The sequence below is a fragment of the Rhinatrema bivittatum genome, chromosome 1 (genome assembly GCF_901001135.1).
Source record: "Rhinatrema bivittatum chromosome 1, aRhiBiv1.1, whole genome shotgun sequence".
NCBI lineage: Eukaryota > Metazoa > Chordata > Amphibia > Gymnophiona > Rhinatrematidae > Rhinatrema > Rhinatrema bivittatum.
The window spans coordinates 650814420-650838222 of NC_042615.1; the positions used below are offsets into that span (position 1 = coordinate 650814420).

Consider the following 23803-nt stretch of genomic DNA (forward strand, 5'->3'; position numbering starts at 1 on the left):
GTGCTGACTGCTGGTGAAAAATAAGTGCTAGCACTAGGATTGCAACTGGCTCCAGAGTTTCAGGACAAGTTGATTTAGTCTTGGTTTTACCCCATTGCATGCTGGGACTTATTCTGATTTCCCTATTGCATTCTCTAAGAAAAAGCAAGACTATGAGTATCTGCATGCAGGGGAGTAAAACCAGTACTGAATCAACCTGTCCTGAAAATCTGGAACCAGTTGGCAACCTACATAGCCACTCTTAAACATTCAACCATGAGCAAAGTGCTAAAACGGTCCTATGGTGAGAAGATTTTTTAAAAGAAGATAAAGCAGGTTAAGCCAACTGCTGGGATCTGACAATACTTAAGGACATAAGATATGCCATGTTGGATCAGAGCAAAGGTCATGTCTACCTGGCTAATTTTTTATAGACATTTCCTCTAGGATCGTGACCAAACATTTTTTAAACATGGCTATGCTAGATGCGTTGAGCACATCCTTTAGCAACAAATTCCACAGTTTAACATAAGAACTGCCATACTGGGTCAGGGTAGAGGTCCATCAAGCCCAGCATCCTGTCTTTTGACAGTGGTCAATGTAAGGAGGGTCATTTTTCAAAGCGACTGCACACAAAACGTCCCTTTTCGCGTGCGATCACTAAAAAGTGGCGGCGTCAAGACTGGAACTGGAGGAGTACGGGTGGTACCGGGGCGAACGCCGTGAAGACAGCGTGGTTGGCGAAAAGTAAGGAGCCTTTTCACTGCTTATTTCTCGCCCAACAGCACCACCTTTTATGATGGCGCTTTTGGGTGAAAGCCAGCAGCGATCGCACCTCTGTGGTGCGATCGCTGCTGGCTTTCGCAGGCCTGCCCCCCCGCTTCGCCCCCCTGCCCCCCTGTACTGCGTGATTCACAATGCCGCAGTGGGTTAGAAAATCTAGGCCTAAGTCACAAGTATCCAGTAGGATCCCAAAGAATAGATCCAATCCTTCTTGCTCATAACCAGAGACAAGCAGTGGCTTTTCCAAGTCTACATGGCTAAAGATGGTTTATGGACTTATCCTCAAGAAACTTGACTAAGCCCTTTTTAAACCTTAACCCCCTTAGTCTTTCCTCATAAGGAATCCCTCCATTCCCTTTATCGTTTTGGTCACCCTTCTCTGTACCTCTTTTAGTTCTGCTATATCTCATGTATGAGATGGGGAAACCAGAACTGCACACAATACTCAAGGTGCAGTCACACCATGGATCAATACAGAGGCATTATGATACCCTCTGTTTTATTTTCCATTCCTTTCCTAATAATACTTAATATTCTGTTAGCTATTTTTAATCAGAACCGGGCAGTGGGACAACGAAGGATTATCCACAATGACTCCAAGATTCTTTTCTGGGTGGTGATTCCTAATATAGAACCTAACATTATGTACCTGTAATTAAAATTATTTTTCCCTATGTTTATTACTTTGCACTTGTTCACATTAAATTTCATCTACAACTTAAATACCTAGCTCCCTAGACTGGTGAGATTTTTCTGTAGTTCCTCACAGTCTGTTCATGTTTTAACAACTTAGAATAATTTTGTGTCATCTACAAATTGACCATCTCACACATAGCCCCCTTTATTAGATCATTTATGTAAATGTTGAACAGCACTGGTCCCAGTATAGATCCCTTGAGCTCTATACTATTCACCTATCTCCATTAGAAAAACTGACCATTTAGTCCAACTATCTCCTATTTTTTAACTAGTTACCAGCCCACAGTAGGACATCACCTTCTATCACATGACTTTTTAATTTTCTGAAAAGTCTTTCATGAGGGAGTTTGTCAACTGTCTTTTGCAAATCCAGATACATTATATATAAAAACTCACCCTTATCTACATGTTTATTTTCACCTTCATAAAATGTTACTAGATTGGTAAGACATAACATTAAGCTATGTCTTATCTATGTGACCAATGACCAGTAACTCTGTTGTAAGAACAGCATCTACTATTTTGCCCAGCATTGAAAGCAGACTTACTGGTCTATAGTTTTCTGGATCATCCTTGGAGCCCTTTTAGAAAATTGGCATTATGTTGGCTGCTCTCGAGTCTTCCGACACAGTGGGTGATTTTAATGCTAGGTTACAGATTACTAGTAACAAGTCTATAGTTTAATATTTGAGATCTTTTAGAATACTGAGGTGAATACCATCTGTGCCTGGTGATTTGTTAATTTTTCATTTGTCAAATTCCTCTATTGCATCATCTAGTTTAACAATAATTTGCTTCAATTCCTATGAATCATCACATTCAAAGATCATTACCGGTGTGAGAATCTCCCCCAACATCCTAGTCAGTAAGGACCAAAGCAAAATACTCATTTAGGATTTCTGTTATGGCCCTGTGCTCCTAGTTTTTCTCTCTTGGTTATCTAGTAGTCTAAGTGACTCATTCACAAGCTTCCATGCTTTTGATGTACTTGAACATTTTTTATTAGTTTTTGCCTCCATGGCAAGTTTCTTTTCAAATTTTTTCTTGGCCTGCCTTATTCATAGTCATATTCATATTTTGCACCTAGCTTTTCTATTCTACTCCTGTGCATCTGCTTTCCATTTTTTGAACGATATCTTTCTTTCTTTAATAGCCTCTTCCTTTGATATTTTTTAGTGCATGGATTACATTTTATCTGGGCTTCCAAAATCTTATTTTTTAAACAATCTCATTTTCTCATGCAAACTTTTAACCCTCACAACCATTCTTTTTAGTTTTTTTCTAATATGCTTATTTTATTGTAGTCTTTCTCTTTTAAGTTAAATGCTACTGCCAAGTTGATTTTATTATGATCACTACCGCCAAGCAGCTCTACTAACTTTACACCTTGTACTAGGTAATACAGTCCTCTGAGAACTAGATAAATGTAAATAATAATAATAATTTTATGTTTAGCAAAGTAATATTATAATTTTTTAGTTTAATTAACATACGTTTTATTGGACTAGAATTAATACTTGGTCTTCACCTACAATGTAAACCATCGTTTATAAAAGCTAGATTGAAGTGTGAATACAAATGTTCAGCATATAAAAATGTTAAGTAAATAAATAAATAAATAAATAAATAAATAAATAAATAGATCTAAAGTAGTTCCTACTCTTATTGGTTCCAGGACTAGCTGATCCATGAAGCAATCATTTATGGCATGTAGGAACTTTACCTTACTAGCATATCCTGATAAGATATTTACCTATCAATATTAAGGTCACTGAAATCTCCCATTATTATTAGTCTGTGTAATCTCTTTTAGCATTTCAAAGTCTGTCTTTTGATCCTGACTAGGTGGGCAAAAGTATACCCCACTACTATACTTTCCCCATCACATATGGAATTTCTATCCATAAAAATTTCAGAGTGCAATTTGTTTCTTATAGAAATTTTATTCTGCTTGTCTCTATATTCTTAATATAAGGTGTCGTACCCACACCAATTTGGTTTGCTGTATCACTTCAATCTAGCTTGTACCCTGGAATTACAGTGTCCCATTGGTTATCTTCTTTTCACCAGATCTCTGAGATGCCTAACATGTCTACATTTAGTGCCATATTAAATACTTGGTGAGCCCCTCTTTCATGAAAAGTGCAGACCCTTTGTTTCCTCCAAAAAACTTAAAAATATGTGGGTGAAAAAAAATAGATTCAGAAATAAGTGCATACAAAGGACAGAAAAAGTCAAAGAATAAAACAGTTAGTTTTAGGAGCAAAGATATAGTAGTGCTTTAAAAAAAATCTCATTCTTACCAGGAGAAAGATTAACTGACTTGAATTTGGAAAAGATAATCCTGTTGTTTGGTTAAAAAAGCAAACAATGCTTTTTTATACTGTTTTGCAAGACATACATCTAGGCCAAGGCATTGTAGTGTGGTTTTAAAATATCTCACTTTTTCTTTCAACACATGTCCCAGAATATCCTTCAAAACAATATTTGAAGGTTGCTCACCACACCTACCAACATGGCAAACTACACTCAGTAACCTAATAAGCTTTCTCAAAGTCCAGTAGTTGGATTAGCCCTCATCCTGAAACTCTATTTTGGTCAACTACAGATGGGCTTGAATGCCATTGCTATGGCTGCTTTCTGTATTTCAAATGTTCAGAATGTTAGATAGGCCTTACTTTGCTTCCAGAGCAAGAGCAAATATGCCTGCAGCAAGTGGAGCTGACGCAGAGGTGCCAGTGTGGGTCCCGGTGCATTCATTATGAAGATCTGTGCTTGACTGAAGGAAAAAGATATAAAACAAGAGTAAGATACATGGTAAGCTGTTTGAGTGACTTGCATGCATACAGCAACCAACAAACTTTATTCTGTTGTTTAGTGCTATTTCTCTTCTCTACTCTTTTTATAAACATTCATTTCAACCTATCAGTTTAAAAGCAAAATGTTTTTTTTCCTGGCATGAAATACACTGCAGGGTCTAGTTTAACAGCATTGTGTTAGAAATACAAATAAATTATTGTTCTAAATCAAATAGCGAATCAGTTTATTTTGGCTGGAACACTGAATATTGCAAACTACTCAGAAGAGTTAGCAGAGATTTCTGGTCTCCTAACTATATCTAAACAGAAGCATTGTATTTGTACATCAATAAACAACTTCAGACAAAAAAAATAGTTATCTGTATGCAGCTTAAGGATTGAACAAGAGATCCTGTGCTTAATCTCAACTATTATGGAACTGAATATGCAAACTGGGAGCTTTACTGAAGTTTTGCCTTGAGAACTAAATGTTTCTCAGAACATACTTGTAGAGAAAATAGTGTGGAGGCCAGTCCTAATGTTAGCATTCATTAGATGAGAATTACAACTCTCTACATGTAGTGAACCACAAGGTGGACCTGGGTGACCACCTGTTTTGCAAGTTCATAAGAGAATTTATATAGTAGGTGGAAACTGAAAAGAAGATGGGTGAAATGATTAAATGTAATTGAGATTTTCCTTTTTAATTACTATGTCTGTAGGAGAATGTTTGCAGTGAAATGGGCCAGGTGAAGCAGGACAGGAGTTGCTTGCCTATACATCAGAGGTTGTTCACCGGTGTCGCTGTGGCAGAGGTCAGCTACTCACTGGTGTTGTAGGGGTCACCCAGCCTGTACAGCAAGAGCTGACCAATGACCATCGGCCTGGCAGGCCATGAAAACTGATCTGTACAATTGTATGACTGAGAAATATTAAATATTTAACAGCAAGTAAAATCATCATTTTTCTGTGTATCCTGCCTGTGCAGCTTGTATTTTCACAGGGTATCATCCGTTTCTGCTAGAAGTGTGCTTTCAGCTGTAAACGGCATGAAAATATCAATGATATTCTTCATTTGATTTGCATTTGAAATGATATGAACCCATGACTGAAATTTTGTTTTGTGGATAGCGCTAATTTGGATGCCTGCTCTTCAAAGAAAAGATTCTTCCCATCCCAGACCCCCCTAGCTCTCGACACAATCATTGTATAAGAAAGTGGCTCTGGGCCTCTGCAACCTCCCACTTGACCCCCTCAAAACCTCCCTGAAACTTTCCCATGCCTTAACCTGCTTCCTGGCTTAGCATCTAGCATTATGCTGACAATGCTAGGCTAGCTATTGGTGGAAGAGCAGGGGACCCAACACAAATTATTCTACAGGTTGGGCAGGAGGGAAGTGGGATTGGGAGAAGAAAGCCTGGACCCATCACCATAATTTTAATTTTTTTTTCTAACAGTGGGCAAGATGGGGCTTCCTCGTATTTTGAAAGCAAAAAGCAAAAAAAAAAAAAAAAAAGTGGGAATTAAAAAAAACAACTTTTTTTCACTGCACACCTGCTTAGCAACCAGAACTTTGGGTCTAAACAGAATGCACTGTATTTCTTGAGCTTTTATTTTCTGGAAATGTGTGCTAACAAATTTATTAGTTGCAGGTGCAAAATGAGCTAAGCATGAAGTTGCCCAAATATTCAAGTAACTCGCTGGCTGTGGCACCTGTCAGATTCATACAAATCTGAAATCGGCTGCATAACTTGTCATTAATTTGTGATGAGGAGAGAGAGAGAGATTGCATTGTGATGGTATGGCAGAATTTGCTTTCAAAGATGTAAAAGGTTAGAACAAGCTGGATAGGACTGGTGGTCCTTGTCTGCTGTCATGTTCTATGAGAGTGATAGGAACAGGGTGAGAAGGCAGCAGTATTGGATTAGACAGGGACCAAAAATGTGAAGAACATCGCTGTACGGGCAGGGCTAGCAGGCCCCCAAAGAACTGAACCACTGACTAAGCTGTATAAATTGTGAATATATACATATTTAGGATTTGGCTTCTCTTTTCTGTTAAGTTATCTGTCTTCTCTAGAAAACTAAACTACTGATTTCTGTGTGCTAGTTATGAGTCTCTGAGGTCCTCAGGAAATCTGCATTATTAAACTACCTATAGGTTACATTCTGCAGACCTTTTTGAGTCAACACCTGGCATGGGGAAGAAAAAGTGTACAGCATGATTGATGAGTGGACATTGATGGGAAAGTCAGACAAAGAACAGATATGTTATATAAACCACCTTACGAAACCAACACTTCAGTACTGGTGGTAACGCAAGATGTTCATGATGTACCAGTGCTTCAGCACTGAATTCTTAAGAGTTTGACTGCTCCACTGCTGAGATTCATGTGACGACCTCAGGGAAGTGAGCAGATTTAGTTTTACATTGTAAATATATATATATTTTTTCTCTGGTTTTGATTTACTTATTCTATGCATATACTTTATTGTATCTTATTTTCTATTACATTTGTATTATTTTTCCTTGTTTACAATATACCTTATTATTATGTGCAGTCTTTATTAGTCCTGGATTATTATATATATTCAGTTTACAGGGACAATAAATGTGAAAATCAGCTAAACACAGTGTATAGATATTTCTGTTTGAGTTTGAGGAAATTAAGAAAAGAACAACACTCAATGCCAATTAAACTCTGGAATTTGTTGTCAGAGGAAGTGGTTAGTGCAGTTAGTATAGCTGTGTTTGAAAGAGGATTGGATAAGTTCTTGGAGGAGAAGTCCATTACCTGTTATTAATTGAGTTGACTTAGAAAATAGCCCCTGCTATTACTAACAATGGTAACATGGAATAGACTTAGTTTTTGGGTACTTGCCAGGTTCTTATGGCCTGGATTGGCCACTGTTGGAAACAGGATGCTGGGCTTGATGGACCCTTGGTCTGCCCCAGTATGGCATGTTCTTATGTTCTTAACCATTTCCCGGCCATCACAGGTATTACAATAAGATCTTTTCTTTTTCACCTTATCCTTCACTCCCTTAAGAGCAGAAGCAAGGAGAGACGTGATGTGGACAAAAGGAAGCCTGCCCGATGTTTTGAACAATGGATTTGCTAATTTTGGTAGCTGTGTGGATTATTACAGACTTGGCAATAAGACAGGGAATGGGATCTGGGTGTTGGTCTTGATAAGGCTTGAAATGGCCTACTAGTAGAAGTGATCACTATAACAAGCTGTGGGCATGCTTGTGACTGATATGTAAGACAGTAGTAAGAAAGAGGTTGAAAATTCAAGCGAAAGACCGAGGGGGTTCAGAGCTAGTGTTGGGTTTGGAAATTTGTGTATTCATCTACTTAAAGTGGAAGAATCACAACTGGGCAGACCACATGGGCCAATTTGGCTTCTTTGTGTCATCATTTCTTCCATTATTATGAACCCTATTTATTAAGCATTTTTCCCAATCACATACAGGGTTAGATTTTATAAAAGTACACCCACACGTACGTTTGTTTGCGCACCAGGCGCAAACAAAAGTACGCCGGATTTTAATAGATACACGCATACTTTTGTTTGCACCTGGTGCGCGAACAAAAGTACGTGCAGGCGTACTTTTATAAAATCTACCCCTGTGTGTGTATGGGAAAAATGCTTAATAAATAGGGTCCAAAATTAGCAAATCCATTGTTCAAAACATCGGGCAGGCTTCCTTTTGTCCACATCACGTCTTTCCTTGCTTCTGCTCTTAAGGGAGTGAAGGATAAGGTGAAAAAGAAAAGATCTGATTGTAATACCTGTGAGGGCCGGGAAGTGGTTAAGAACATAAGAACATGCCATACTGGGCTAGACCAAGGGTCCATCAAGCCCAGCATCCTGTTTCCAACAGTGGCCAATCCAGGCCATAAGAACCTAGCAAGTTCCCAAAAACTAAGTCTATTCCATGTTACCATTGTTAGTAATAGCAGTGGCTATTTTCTAAGTCAACTCAATTAATAACAGGTAATGGACTTCTCCTCCAAGAACTTATCCAGTCCTCTTTCAAACACAGCTATACTAACTGCCCTAACCACTTCCTCTCGCAACAAATTCCAGAGTTTAATTGTGCATTGAGTGTTGCTCTTCTTTTAATTTCCCCAGACTCAAACAGAAATATCTATACACTATGTTTAGCTGATTTTCACATTTATTGTCCCTGTCTTTTAAAATCTGGGGTCAGTGCGCGCAAGGCTGCGCAAAATCGGCAGCCTGCGCGCGCTGAGCCACGCAGCCTGCCTCCGTTCCCTCTGAGGCTGCTCCAAAATCAGAGCGGCCTCGGAGGGAACTTTCCTTCCACCCCCCGCATCTTCCCCTCCCTTCCCCTAACTAACCCGCTCCCCGGCCCTAACTAATTCCCCCCCTACCATGGTCCGGTCCGGGGGCTGGTCCGGAGGCCGCGGCCATGACCCTGGAACGCCCCCGATGATGCGCTGGCTGCGACATGCCCCCGACACACCTCCAACATGCCCCCGATGACGCACCAGCCTGCTGATATGCCCCAACACGCCCCTCAGGAAAGCCCCAGGACTTATGCATGTCCCAGAGCTTGCGCGCGCCACTGAGCCTATGCAAGATAGGCTCGGCATGCACAGGGCGGGTTGGGGGTAGGTTTTTGGGGGTTACGTCTGTAACCCTTTGAAAATCTACCCCACAATGAGAGAAAACCTTTAGTAAATAGGCCCCTGTGTTAATATTATAAAATGAGGTAGCCAGGCTGGCACTAGCAGGCAGCAATGACCCAGAAGTCAACTGTGTGAATACCAGCTAGTTGGTCGGGGCTGGGTAATATCCAGGAAGTCTGAGCGTGATTTAGGAAATTAGATTTTCAGGTAACAGCCTCTTTGGTTTTGGTAGTTGTTTAGATTATTATAATACTCAGATGTAAGATATGTGGAGTGGGGGACTGGATATTGGATTAAGTGTGGAATCCTTTACACTCACCTACCCAGGAAGGCAGACAACTAAAGAGGAAGAAGAAAAAAATTCACTGGATAATGAGTGATATCCTAAAAGTGGTCATGTCATTATGACTGGCAGCTGGGAAATCCTTGTACTGTAGACAGGAATAACTGGGCAGACTGGATGGGCTAATTGGCCTTTTTCTGCTGTCTCATATTACTATGTTATGTGCACATTAAAACATCACTTAACACGGATCGCACATTAAATTATCATTAACTTATTCATATTCATAGCAACATGCATTCAAACTGAAAAAGAAAAGTATTACCATGCACAATGGCTATTGGTTGAAATCCCCCATGCAAACCCATCTGAAGTGAAAGGCCTGCTTTGCACAGGGGATGCCCCCACATCAGATCAAAAGTGTAAGGGATCTAATTCTCTGCTTCTACCTCCCAGTACATAAGTAAAGGCAGTGATCATGTTCCTCCTTCTACCCACTTTTCAGAAGACAAGGGCTACTGTGCCTGATTCCCCCTCTACATCCCCCATGACTAGAAAGTAAGGGCCCTCAATAGCCTAACATCTCCTCTGCCCTCTCCCTCTCCCTAGAAGACCAACCCCTACTCCCTTATCAAAGGTAGGGTCGGAGAAGATTGAGGCCAGAGGGAGCTGTCTGTCCTCCCACCCCCACAGCCGGTGCTTTTCAAAATGGCACCTGCTGACCTCTGTTGGTACATTTTCTACAGGTTTACAACTTCAAATAAAATGAAACATTTAAAACAAGAGTATCTATATGATTTTGATAAGAAGAGTTTTTGGCATCCCATGCTACTGTAACTGTTCGACACTCTAGAATGATGCAGCATATAATAAGCAAGCACAACATGAACAAGTAAAGAGTGCAATGATATTTTCAGTGATTGTGTTTTGATATGCACATTATGCTGTGCATCTCCTCACACACACACAACAGCAAACTGTAATTCTGCTAGCAGTAATAGGTGATAACCTACTATTCTTTGGTCGGTGTACTCGCCACTGCTGTATGCTGTAGCCAGTGTTGAAGAGCATTTCTCCGCATACCAAGGAGATAAACCTTGCTGGGAGGCACTGCTAATAGACAGGGTGTAGATGCTGTCTGTGTACCCATCACAGTCACAGTTATCACCCTGGCGGCCACCATTCCCAGACGCCCACACGAAAATTGAGCCTTTTCCTTTTCGCCCCTAAGGAAATGAAATAACATTTTTGTTTTTATAAGGAAGAATAATAGGATGAAATCTCTTAAGCATCTTTAGGGACCTTCAGTACAGGTTTTACTTTATTTTCCCTAGGAATTTCAATATAAGAGCAAAAGGAAATCGGTGAAAAACCAACCTTTCCACTGATTTTGCTCCTGTGTTTTATAACAAAGTCATTTTTCCACTGATTTTATTTTTGTTATAACATTTAAATTCCCAGGCAAAAATAAAATAAAATCTGAAAATGGATGTCCCTAAGCATCTTGTAACTGTAAAAAAAATGCTTCAGATTCACAACTTTATTTGAAAGGCTTTCAAAATAGTTTAGAAGATATGGGGTAGATTTTAAGACGTGCAAGCGGGTGTACATGTGCGTGTGCTACCTGGCGCAGTTGGCCAGCGCGCGATCCCCAGCACAACGACAAATGGCCACTCTGCCGGGAACCTCTAACTCCACCCTGCCCCCCAGACCTCCTGCCCCAACCCCTCCCTGCCCCTTTTTGCAAGCCCGTCGCCGGGCCTTTTGAAAATAGGCCTGGCGCGCGTAAGGCACTCTGCGCATAAATCCACCATTTTTTAAGATGGCGCCGGTCGTCCATTGCTCCTTCCATGTGACAGAGGCCAGCCAATGGCACTGATAGCCCCTGTGACATGGTAAGGGCAAAGGGCCACCAGCGCCATTTTGTTTATTGATAGCTGATGGCCCGAGAGCAGGAGATCACTTCTGGGATGCCCACTGGACCACCAGGGACTTTCAGCAAGTTTTGGTGGGGTCGGGAGGGTGGGGGATTGTAATTAATTAAATCTGAAGGGTTGGGGTGTTTTGGGTTTTTTTTGGTTCGGGGCAGCTGAGAAAAATCAGCCCGAACCGCGGGAAATGAAATTTCCCTTGGCGGGCCAATAACAAAGGCTGAACTGAAAGGTTCGGCTGAATCACATCTCTACTTTTAGGAGGGTCTTGGCCAATCAGGGTTTTTGATATTTGTGATGGTGGGGTGGGAATTGGGTCAGAAGGCCCGCAGAGAAGTTTTTTTTTCTCTTTCAAGATCACCACTTAACCAGATATCTTTTGTAGAAATCTAGTTAAGTGGCAGTTTATCTAGCCACACAAGGCTGGATAACTTTAGATCTGGTCTGAAGCAGGTCTAAAGTTATCCAGATAACCTATCTGGATATAACTGAAATTTGGTTAAGTTAGCTGGATAACCTTGACACACTCCGGAATTCCTCTTTTTGACCAGCTAAATTATAGCCGGATAATGACTTAATTAATGGCTATAATTTAAGAGTATCAATGGCTGAATATTGCAAAACTTGCCATTTAGATGGATAACTTGGAATTATCTGTTAGTAATGTTTTGACATCTGAGAATATCCAAATACTACCCTTCTATGGAAAAAAGCTGCTTTCCATTATTTTTTAACATGTTAAGATGTTAGAAGAAAATATTTTATCAATATAATACACATTTCTAATGAAACAGGTTTTAGAATTTCAATCAGTAAATGTTATTTTCTTGTTGCTATTTTTGTAGCAAAATTGTGCACTTCTCAAAGAAACCAAAATCACAGCACTGGCAACTAAAGTCTTCCATTAAGACACAATTCTTCCCCACCAATGTGCTTCACAAGATTAACTTTCCCAGTCTGTGGTTAGAGTAGGGTTGCCAAATGGTTTCAGGACATTGTGGACATGTTGTACCAGTCCTGGATTGGCTCTGGTTCCTCTATGGACTCAGATCCAGCTTTTCTCAGACAAATTGAGAGTAACAAATCTACAGATGTAGTGAAGCAAAACCAAGACTCCAGCCTGCTAGTGTGGAGTCATTTATTAACTCTAGGTTAGAGGGGTGTTTGGTTTTCACATGAATTCAATTCTAGGTCTCTCTGCCGAAACTGTAGCAATGCTGGTTTTGACGATATGAACATTCATCCATTGGAAACTAGCCTGGACCACCAACTTTCTGAATATAGTAATGACTCCTATTTATCACTGAACTGAATTAAATTCAAAGAAAGAACCTAGAAATGGAAGTCTTTCTAGCCCTCTGCTAAACTATGTTAATATATTTTCTCTTAAATACTATTGGGCCAATGAATTTCCTGTGTTTGTGTGCAAATGTGCTTCTCATGCTGGTAGCAAACTTGTGTGCAAAATTTCCTGGGTAGAAATCACTAAAAAAGATAACTGCATCTCATTGAGATGTCTTTATCTTTTTTGCACAAACTAGACTGTGAAGATGGCTTCATGCACCAGTATTTGCATGATATTATCTTAGCGTTGCTCATTATTTCAGAATATTTTTAACCTTTCTTTATTAATAATTTCAAAATTATACCAGACACCCAGAATATACAATTTTTTCAACCAAAGTTATATATATTATAGCTGTCCCAAATAACAATTGAATAATCAAACTTTTTAACTCTCCTCAAACCCTTCCCAACCTCAAACATAAGGGCAATTACATCTCCCAAATTCTAGGAATTTTGTTTCATGCCATTTTACATTCTAATGTTCAAAATATTACATTACTTAAGAACACTAGAGAGAAAATATTTAGACATTACTCGTAGCAGTTTCATAGAGAAGAAAAGTCTCAAAAGGTCACTTCAATGGATCTTATTTCATATTTCTTCAGGTAAAGAGGCAAAGAACAGATACCAAATGCCTTGAAAATGCTGGTTTTCACCTTGGGAGGAAACTGCTAGGGGTGTGCATTCGTATTGAACATAAATGTAAAACGCTACTTTTTTTTTTTTTTTTAACTTAAAAAAGTGATAAGACATAAACGATCGGATTTCCAACTTATTCAACATAGCTATGTTGAATAAGTTGGAAATCGCGATTGTTGATCCAAAATAAAAATTTAAACCCCTCACCTTCCTTAATCCCCCCCCAAAGTCTTACCACAACTCCCTGGTGATCCAGCGAGGAGTGAGGACGCCATTTCTGAAAGCCTTTCCGAGGAGCACGTGACGTCGGCGCCACGTCGGAGTGACGCGGCGTCACGTGATTCCCCGCGGGTTCGCGCCGGAACGCTCGTTCGGCCCAAAAGGAACTTTTGGCCAGCTTGGGGGTGTCAGGAGGCCCCCCCCCCAAGCTGGCCAAAAGTTCCTTTTGGGCCGAACGAGCGTTCCGGCGAGAACCCGCGGGGAATCACGTGACGCCGCGTCACTCCAACGTGACGCCGACGTCACGTGCTCCTTGCAAAGTTGGTCAGAAATGGCGTCCTGACCCCGCTGGACCACCAGGGAGTTGTGGTAAGTCTTGGGGGGGGGGGGGATTAAGGAGGGTGAGGGGTTTAAATTTTTATTTGCACATATGGACATATACTCAACTCACTGAATTCTGTTTATGTCCATATTGACCGCGAATGGGACCCCCTTTGGACATATGGACATATGAACTTAAACATTTGCTCTGCACATACCTAGAAACTGCGTCACTGACATATTCAAGCAGCATAAGGTCTATTATGGCGCTTTACATATCATGAAATCTGGACCTTTCGGAATACATCTCTTAGCTATAAGACATTCTTTGGTCAAGATTGTGGAATATGGCCCAAAAGACAAAAAGCAACAGTCCACTAAACTTCCTTATTGGCAATAAGCATGAGAAAATGTACATCAATTCAGAATTTTAGTAAACCTTTATGCATGGGAGACTACGTGTGAAAGGTTACTACTTGCAAAGAGGCAATATTGTGAATTTTACCCCCAAAGTGACCAATACATGAAAAGGCATGCAAAACATCAATTTTGGTGCTTTTGTGTGTTTAAGTCCATTTTGCATGGGGTTTTTTTGTTGTTTTTTTTTTGCATGAAGACCCTTTTTGAAATATAAATTTGTACTTTAGTATAGAGGCCTCAAAATCTTACCTGTTTGATCCCATATTCAAAAGCTTTTTGTGCCAATCTGCCAGGTCCCTCTACTGTTTTCCCATCATCATTTGGACCCCAGCTGGCACTGTATATGTCTACATGATCTGGTCTGAAACCAATAGAGCTGGCTTCAATGGCATCAGTCACTATTCCATCCAGCATTCTGATACCTAAACACAAAAAGGCAAGGCTATGAACTAATCTAAATTCTTTAAAACATGGCTATTTTCCAGCACTAACTTACTAAACTGAAGTATCTGACAATCAAACAGAATTTCAGTGAAGGATGAGAAAATATACAAAGGGAATTAAACACTGTAACACAATAATCATAGTAGTAGAGTAGATAATGGCAGAAACTAAAAAGAACAATTGGTTCATCCAATCTGCCCAATTATTCCTGTCCACATTTCATGTACATATCCCAGCTACTATCTCCCATTTTTTTATATCATTTCTTATCCAGATCAGTTTTTGTTTTCTTCCTTATTGGTTCTCTACCAACCTGGGCATGGCTCCTTTAACCTACGGGCAAAAGGAGATGTTGCCCCAGACACTGTGTCTCAGGGGGCCCATTGCATGAGCACAATGCTCTGCTGCATGAGTCTATTGGCCAGCATACCGAATCTCAGGCAGCAGAGGACACCCTTCTGCTTCTTCTGCAGAGTTCCGAACTAGTTCCACATTTTATCTAGTCCTGGGATACCCCCACTACGTATATGGACTTGCAGTTTTGGTGTCCCTACTGATTTCTCTAAGAAAAGCAAAACTACAAGTCCAAGCAGGCAGTGGTACTGGATCAGCCTGACCTGAAAATCTGATCCTGTTGGCAACCCTATTCCTGCTCTATTCCTGAGGCTATAAGTGGGACAATCAGGGGTTAAGATTTAAAACAGCCTCAAAAAGATGTTTTTTTGCATAGGATATAAATAAGGCAAAAATGGCAGCATGAAGCACCACCTGATTGCAAATGGTGCAATCAGGTGGAAAGATGGCATAAACTAAGTCCCAAAAACATAACCAAAACTTTATTTGCTTTGAGAAATTTCAAATTTTAAGTTTGGACCATCATATGAGTTGTCAATCCCGACATGAATTCATTTTTTATTTGTCTACTTCAGGGGAGCCTTCGGTGTCCGCAGTCTCTAATGCACACATGGACTTTGTGCTGATCTTAGCAAACCAACGTTTATTTTTTCTGAAACTTTGGGATTTTTAGGTTTATTTGTATTATACACTAAGTCCCAGCAACCCATGCTGCTGTCCACTGGGGAAAAGAAGAGTTTAGCATCCTGGGATGAAATGTGGAGGAGGCAAGATGAGAGAGGTAGGGTAGCAGCAGCAGGGTTGAGGGTAAAGGAGAAGGTAAATGAAGGGGGATGAGAAGAGATGATGGAGTAATGGGAAAGAAAAAATAGATGAGGGAGGGAAAGTTGAAGGGTGAGATGAGGGACAGCAGGGTAGAGAGAAAAGATGGGGGTCATAGAAGAGTTAAGGGTGGTAGAAGAGAGATGAGGGGGAGGAGAAAATAGAGCATGAAGCAAAGAAAGGGGAGCAGAGGAGGAGGAGTGTGTGTAAGAGAGGAGCTGAAAATAGAGAGTAAGTGAGAAAATAAGAGGAGGATGATTGTGAGAGAAGGAGGGATAAATGTATACGAGCAGGAGGAGAATACAAGGGCATTGTGATATTCTTAGCTTTGTTTTCTATTCCTTTCCAAATAATTCCTAACATTCTATTTGCCTTTTTGACTGCCACCACATACAGAGCCAAAGTTGTCAAAGTATTCTGAGATCCTATTCCCTGAGTGATGACTCCTAACACAGAACCCAGCATTGTGTACTTGTAGTTGGCATTATTTTTCCTTATATGCATTACATTGAACTTCTCCACATTAAATTGCATCTGCCATTTAGAAGCCTGGTCTCATAAGATCCTTCTTCAGTTCTTCACAATCCTCTGCTGTTTTAATGCCTACAAATATCTGCAATTTTGGTCACCTCCTTACTCCAGATCATTTATGAATATGCTAACTAGCATAGGTCCCAATACAGACCCCCGGGATGCTCCATTAACGATCTTTCTTCATTTGGCAAACTGACCATTTAATCCTACCCTCTGTTTTCTGTCTTTCACCATTACCAATCTACAATAGGACACTGCATCCAATCCCATGACCTTCTAATTTCCTAAGGATTATCTCATGAGAGAGTTTGTCAAATGCCTTCTGAAAATTCAAATACACTATATCAACCAGCTCACCTTTATCTATATGTTTATTTACACCCTCAAAAATATCTAGTAAATTGGTAAGGCAAGACTTCCCTTTGCAAAAACCATGTTGACTCTCCCCTATTAAACTGTTTATGTCATCAGTAATTTTATTTTTAAAAATAGTTTCAATCATTTTGCCTGGTACTGAATTCAGACTCACTGATCTATGGTTTCCTGGGTCACCCCGGAGCTCTTTTTAAAAATTGGTGTCCAGTCTTCTGGTGTAGTAGCTGTTTTAGATGATAAGTTTTAAAAGTTAAATATTACTGTGGTAGTATTATTACTCTCACTCCATTGATTATGTCATATTTTATTGTGTTGTGATCACTGTTGTCAAGCAACTATACCACTGTTACCTCTTGCACGAGATCTTGCATTTTACTGAGACCTAGATCTGATGTACCTCCAAGGACCAGCTGCTCCATGAAACATTTATGACATCTAAAAACTTAACCTCCTTGACATTTAATATTGGAGTAATTGGAGTCAGCCTCCATGACTCAAAATAGTGATACACAACTAATAACAAAGAGAGTCAGTACTGTCCACCATAACCAAATTCTGTCAAATATCAAGGTGGGACCAAATCAATTTCTTAGTGATAGCTATAGAAGGTGTCAGCAAGCCTGACGTTGTGTGACTTTAACCAGGCACCAACTGGTCTTCTCAATCATTCACCTTCTTATATTTTTATTTTGAAAGATATTTTTTGTTGAATTTTTTCTTTTTCTTAAAAATAGTCCTCCATCAAACAAAAGTAGACTCTTAATTAATTTTACTTCAACATATAATAGCCCAACACGGCCAGTGTTTCACCCTTAAGCTTCTTCAAGGGCAAATGAAAGACGTCTATATCAGAGTCTTTATCCTATAAAGACAATTAATATGACATGTATAAAATATTGTCACATAGAAGGTAGAAAAGGCAGTACTTATCTTAGTTCAAATGTGCTACCCGTTCATCAGGACATCACGTCTCAGCGTTTGTAAACGGAACAAGGAGGAGGAATCAAAACCGAGTCTCGCGTCTCTTTAAATGAGACTCGGTTTCGATTCCTCCTCCTTGTTCCGTTTACAAACGCTGAGACGTGATGTCCTGATGAACGGGTAGCACATTTGAACTAAGATAAGTACTGCCTTTTCTACCTTCTATGTGACAATATTTTATACATGTCATATTAATTGTCTTTATAGGATAAAGACTCTGATATAGACGTCTTTCATTTGCCCCTGAAGAAGCTTAAGGGTGAAACACTGGCCGTGTTGGGCTATTATATGTTGAAGTAAAATTAATTAAGAGTCTACTTTTGTTTGATGGAGGACTATTTTTAAGAAAAAGAAAAAATTCAATAAAAAATATCTTTCAAAATAAAAATATAAGAAGGTGAATGATTGAGAAGACCGGTTGGTGCCTGGTTAAAGTCACACAACGTCAGGCTTGCTGACACCTTCTATAGCTATCACTAAGAAATTGATTTGGTCCCACCTTGATATTTGACAGTAATTGGAGTCCCCATTATTATAGTTTTTTCATTTTTAGTAGCCTGTCTAATATCTGTTAGCATTTCATAATCAATTTCATCAACCTGGTCAGGTGTACGGTAATAAACCCCCACTTCTCTACTCTTTTCTCTCATGCATGAAATTTCTATTTATAGAGATTTCAAGGTACAGTTTATTGCTGCAAAATTTGTATCTTACTTGACTCTATAGAATTCTTAATATAAAGTGCCATGCCACCACCACTTCTATCTGCTCTTGTTGTGCGCCCCGTCCGTGCTTGGCCTGCTCACCTCTCCAACTCCTCTACAGGTCCCGGGTCGTCCTCTCCAGCAGCAGCTGCAAGCTCCTCCAGACCTTGGAGTCCTGCGGCGGTGGTCGCCGGGCCTTCCTCAGCACATCAGGCCTCACGGCGGGGCTCAGCGTCCTCCGGGCATTGGCCCCGCCCCTAGGCACACACGTGCGGACCGCCCGGTCCCTTATAGGGCCAGTGGTGGGTCCAAGCTCTGTGGCGAGCCCTGATCGAATGCAGTACAAGAGGAAGTGCCTGCCTGCACTTCCTAGCCTTGGCAATCGGGTTGACACCGTGTGTGTACTAGTTTGCCGCTGTGTCTCATTGCCTGTTCCAGTCTTGTTCCAGCATCCTCCTGTTCCAGCTTCTGTCTGTTCCTGCATTCCCCCAGGTAGTATCTCTTGGACTGACTCTCTGGTACTGAACTCTGCCTGTTCTTGACCACGTTGATCGCTGCACGGATACTGACCTCTGCCTGCCTCCTTGACCACGTCTGATCTCTGGAACCTGACCCTTGCTTTGACTGACTACTCTCGGACTGATCCTTGGAACTTGACCTCTGCTATTTCTGACCACGTCTCCTTGATTCTGGCCATGCTCCTAGCCTTGTCATCGCAGACTGTTCTGGCTTTCCTTGATCCCTCAGGCCTCCAGTCTAGACATCGACCGTGCACCCTTGATCCTGGTGGGCACACCATTGAACTTCCTTTCTGGGAGACCCTGCAAGGCCCACCTAAGTCCAATCGGCCCGGGTCCCCAAGGCCTCCACCCGGGGGGACCGCGGGCTTCCAGTGGTGAAGCTCCAGCTAGCCTCTGTCTCCTCCTGTGCTCTGACTCCTGGTGGCAGGTGCTTCCTGGGTCCAACTAGGGAGCCACCCTACACTGCTCCAGAACAAGGGTCCACCTCCAAGCGCAACAGCTCTGCACACATTTGCACCCTGATATCACCATGCTCCATTTGTTGTCTCTTCAGCACCAAGCATGATTGAAGGGTCAACTGGATGGTTTGGACAGAAAAGGCCAGGTTCAATTCAGGAAGCCTAGCTTCTACCCCACACAGATGCATTAAAGGCCCATTGAGGGGAGAGAATCTCAGTCATAGTGCATCGGTAGCACTTACCGACTGTTCTTATAATGCACAGAGACCAGGTTTCAGAGATAGCTGCAGTCAGTGTCCCCCTGATCAAGGACTGCTGTTTCAGTGACTGGACTGGGTAGATTATTACAGTAAAGGAAAAACCAGGGCAGTTGCAATTGAAGGCTCATAATGTTGTAGCCCACTGACTGCCAGGACTGACTGAAAAGAAGTTCACAGGAACAGAAGGAATCTTCTGGGCCAGTAAAAAGAAACTAATTATAATTTCCATTTTTCTTTCTCTTACCTTAAACATAATTCTTTATATTCGTTTACTTTTTCTCCTCCTCTTTCCTATAGCCAAGATGATTAGTTTCTCATTTTGAAGGACTATTTTGACTCACTGCTGTTGTTTGTTTTCTTTAAAAACATTAAGACCACACACTCGGGGACTCTGCTAATGGACTGTATTATGCTCATTAGACAACGGCAGTTACTTGTCACATCACATCACATACATTTTGCTGTTGTATTGAAACATGCCTGTTAAAAATATACTATGGTATGAAGCAATCTCTTTGTCTAGAAATGTTTGATTCTTTCATATAATTTATTGTACCTTCAAAATTTTGAACTGTTAGGTAAACATGTTGACATGTTATAAATACCTGTAAAGAAAATAGAGTTTAAAATTCTCAGATAAAATTTGTATATTCTTTTTTCCTCGTGTGTTCACAAAATACACAATGTCACCAAGATTAACAATAAAGGAACTTTAAGTCTCTGAAGTATACTTTCTGGGTTGGAAACATTCATGTGGCAGACCTTTTGTCTGTTTGTGTGATCTTGAGTCAACATCTCTCTTGTTTATCTTAGATAACCTCAATAAGATAATCAAGTGCTTTAGGCTCTGGTTGAAGATGATGCCTCTTAAAATGGAAAACTTTTTTGAAACTCATTAGGATTCTAGCCTTTTATTAGCCTCTCTAGATGGTAAAATGAACTTGAAGAAACCATGAGAGGCTGCATATTTCCTGCACAGACTGAAACATGGATTACAGTGTCCTGCCGGGCCGGGCCGGGCCGGGCCGGGCCGGGCCCCCCCCCCCCCCCCCCCCCACAGTCTGATTCCACTCCTAGAATGTTGGAATGCATCACCTTCCTTGCTTCCCCCTATAGCTGTTATGCTGCCTTGATCCCCTTTTTCTTAACATGTTTGTAAACAAAATTGGGAAACTCCTGAGATTTCCCTCTTTGGGCCTTCAACACGCATTAGGAGCTGGTGAACTGCCACAAAGCCATAGAGAGAAGGAGGCTAGTGGGGAGAAGTGAGGGGAAACATTCGAGAACGGTTCCCAACCAGATGGCTTTTCATAAGCAACAGGATGCTTCTCCTCCCACCCCCAACCCCAGCCTTGTAATATGTTTTTCTAAAAGTCATGCAGTTCCCTGTAACTTAAATGTAAAATGCCTGCAATTGCACAGGAGAACAAGACCTTTTTACTGCAGACATTGCTGGCTGCAGATCTTAGTTACTGGGATCCTCAGGAGACTGAAGAACATATCAGAAAAACTCCTTGAGGGTTTTTTCCTTGCTTTTGTTTCATATTTGTTAACATTGATACCAAATGGGCAGGGTATCTATTGGCAGTTAGTCACCTGTCTGTAAGTGATAAAGGCTTAAGATGAATACAATAAATACATACATTTTGAGGAGCATTAGAAGAACATAAGAACCACCATACTGGGTCAGGCCAAAGGTTTATCAAGTCCAGTAACCTGGGATTATTCCAGATCACAAGTATCTGGGCAGGATCCCAAATAATAGACAGATTCCAGTCTGCTTACATTCTAGTGGCTTTCCCCAGGTCTACCTGGTTAATAATGGTTTATGGACTTTTCTTCCAGGAACTTGTCCAAATCTTTTTGAAACCTAGCTCTGCTAACCGTCTATTTATGTGGTCTATAGTTTCCTTGATTACGCCTCAATACCTTTTGAAAATTGGTGTCAGATTGGCCACCCTCCAGTCTTCTGGTACAGTGGATGTTTCAGTTTTAACAATTTTTATTTTTCAAAAATAGAAAACATGTCCTGTGGGACTTGTTTCTGAGCCACCGCAGTTTGTACTGTTCTACTGCAGAGTGTAACACTGCAGTAGAACAGTACAAACAACGAAGTAGCTCAGTTTTTTAAAGACAAAATTGAAAAATTAAGAAATAAAATCCCGAACACAACCAAGCAAGAGATTAAGATGCTCACAAGGGACGTTAATTTATGGTCAGAGTTCGAAGAGATATCACACAATGAAGTTGAGAACATGATAAAAAAACTGAACCCAGCTCCTCATTCAATTGACACCATACCCATAACAGAATTTAAAAAGCTAGCCAATAGAGTCGCTCCAACGCTAATATTATCAACCTCTCCCTAGAAGAAGGATCTATGCCAGATATACTAAAAGGGGCCATAATCAAACCAATCATTAAGAAAAAAAAACCTGGACCCCCCTAAATCTGAGCAACTATAGACCAGTTTCAAACTTACCATTAATAGCCAAACTTATTGAAAAAACTGTCCAAAAACAACTAACAGAGCACTTAGAAAGTAATAACATACAATATCCTGTACAACATGGTTTTCATAAACACTACAGCATGGAAAGATTACTATCAGACAATATGTTAAGAGGCTTTGACACAGGAACACACTACATCCTGATTCTATTAGATCTCTCAGCAGCATTTGATACTGTGAACCATAAAATACTTATCGATAGACTAAAAGAAATAGGACCCATCAACAAAACAATAACCTGGTTTGAGTCATATCTAAGCAATAGACTTTTCAAAGTACAAATCAAAAGCTCCCTATCTGAAAAAATTAAGCTACAAACTGGAGTCCCACAAGGATCAGCCCTGTCCACCATACTTTTTAACATTTACCTCCTCCCAATAGGCCATCTACTCGCAGGACTCGGAATCACACACTACATATACGCAGACGACATACAACTACTGTTACCCATCACAAATACCATTGAAGAAACAATGAAACTAGCCAATATGTATCTGGAAATAATAAAACAGCTACTAAACAAAATGGAGCTAGTAATAAACATTGACAAAACAGAATTCTTACACCTGGAATGAAAAAATATTCAGCCCTCAATAACAATTAAAAATAATCAAACGGTTGATTTAGCCATGAAAGTACGGAACCTAGGAGTAATAATTGACCCAGAACTAAACATGAAACAACACATTTCACAGAAACTAAAAGAAGGTTACACCAAACTAATGGTCCTCAGAAAACTGAAACGCTTACTAACTCTGAACAATTTCCGCACAGTTCTACAAGCAATGATATTCTCAAGCACAGACTATTGTAACGCCCTGCTATTAGGATTACCTCAAATTACCATTAGACTGCTCCAAATACTACAAAATTCCGCTGCGAGAATATTAACAGGCAAAAAAAAAAAAGAGACCTTGCTGATTTACACTGGCTACCTATTGAATAAAGAATACAATACAAAGCACTGTGGATAATTCATTACTAATCCACGATGAAAAGGCTGACTGGCTTAACATAGCACTTCGAGTACACGTACCACACAGAAACCTAAGATCAGCTAATAAAGCACTACTAACTGTCCCCTCTGTTAAATCAGCGCACCTTACTCAAGTAAGGGAGAGAGCCCTGTCGCTGGTTGGACCTGTTCTATGGAACCCCATGCCACTCGAACTTAGATTGCAAAGTAATCTGAAGCTATTTAAAACTAATCTAAAAACCTGGCTTTTCAAACAAGCTTTTTACAAAGACAAAGAGAAGGAGGAAAACAAGTAAAAGCTAAGTAAGAACCAAGTAATCAGTTTCTTCTTCAAACATCACAAAAGACATATTAACACTAAACCTGAACCGTTTTAGTAGTTTTTCAACCAACATTTAAACTTTATTTATCTCATAGCTCTATAATTAAAATTATGTTACCGTTCCATGTTGGCACATGTATAACCTGTAATCTATACCAATTAACCTTGAATAGCTTTTTGTGCCTTTTTGTAAACCATTGTGATGTTGATTTAACTTAATGACAGTATAGAAAAGCTTTTAAATAAATAAATAAATAAATAAATAAATAAATAAATTGTAATACATCTGTACTCCCAACCTGTATCCCCCCTCCCCCCCCTCCCCTTTCTACCCAATATAAACGGATAACAGTAGATGTTTTAAATGATAGGTTGCAAATCACCAGCAGTTTCATTTTTGAGTTCCTTTAGAACTCTGCTGTAAATGCCAACTGTTTCTGGTGTGAGTATGACACCAACATC

At 40.3% G+C, this 23803-nt stretch overlaps 1 protein-coding gene across 1 annotated transcript in view; it reads right to left on the minus strand.

Moving 5' to 3' along the window:
- Positions 1-23803, minus strand: part of PCSK1 (proprotein convertase subtilisin/kexin type 1) — a 166663-nt gene that overhangs the window by 40823 nt on the left and 102037 nt on the right. Inside the window, exons 7-9 of the mRNA XM_029618534.1 lie at positions 14328-14500; positions 10215-10427; positions 4140-4240 (exon numbers count right to left, since the gene is read on the minus strand). Of these exons, the coding sequence (XP_029474394.1) occupies positions 4140-4240; positions 10215-10427; positions 14328-14500 (487 nt within the window). The remainder of the gene's footprint in view (positions 1-4139; positions 4241-10214; positions 10428-14327; positions 14501-23803) is intronic.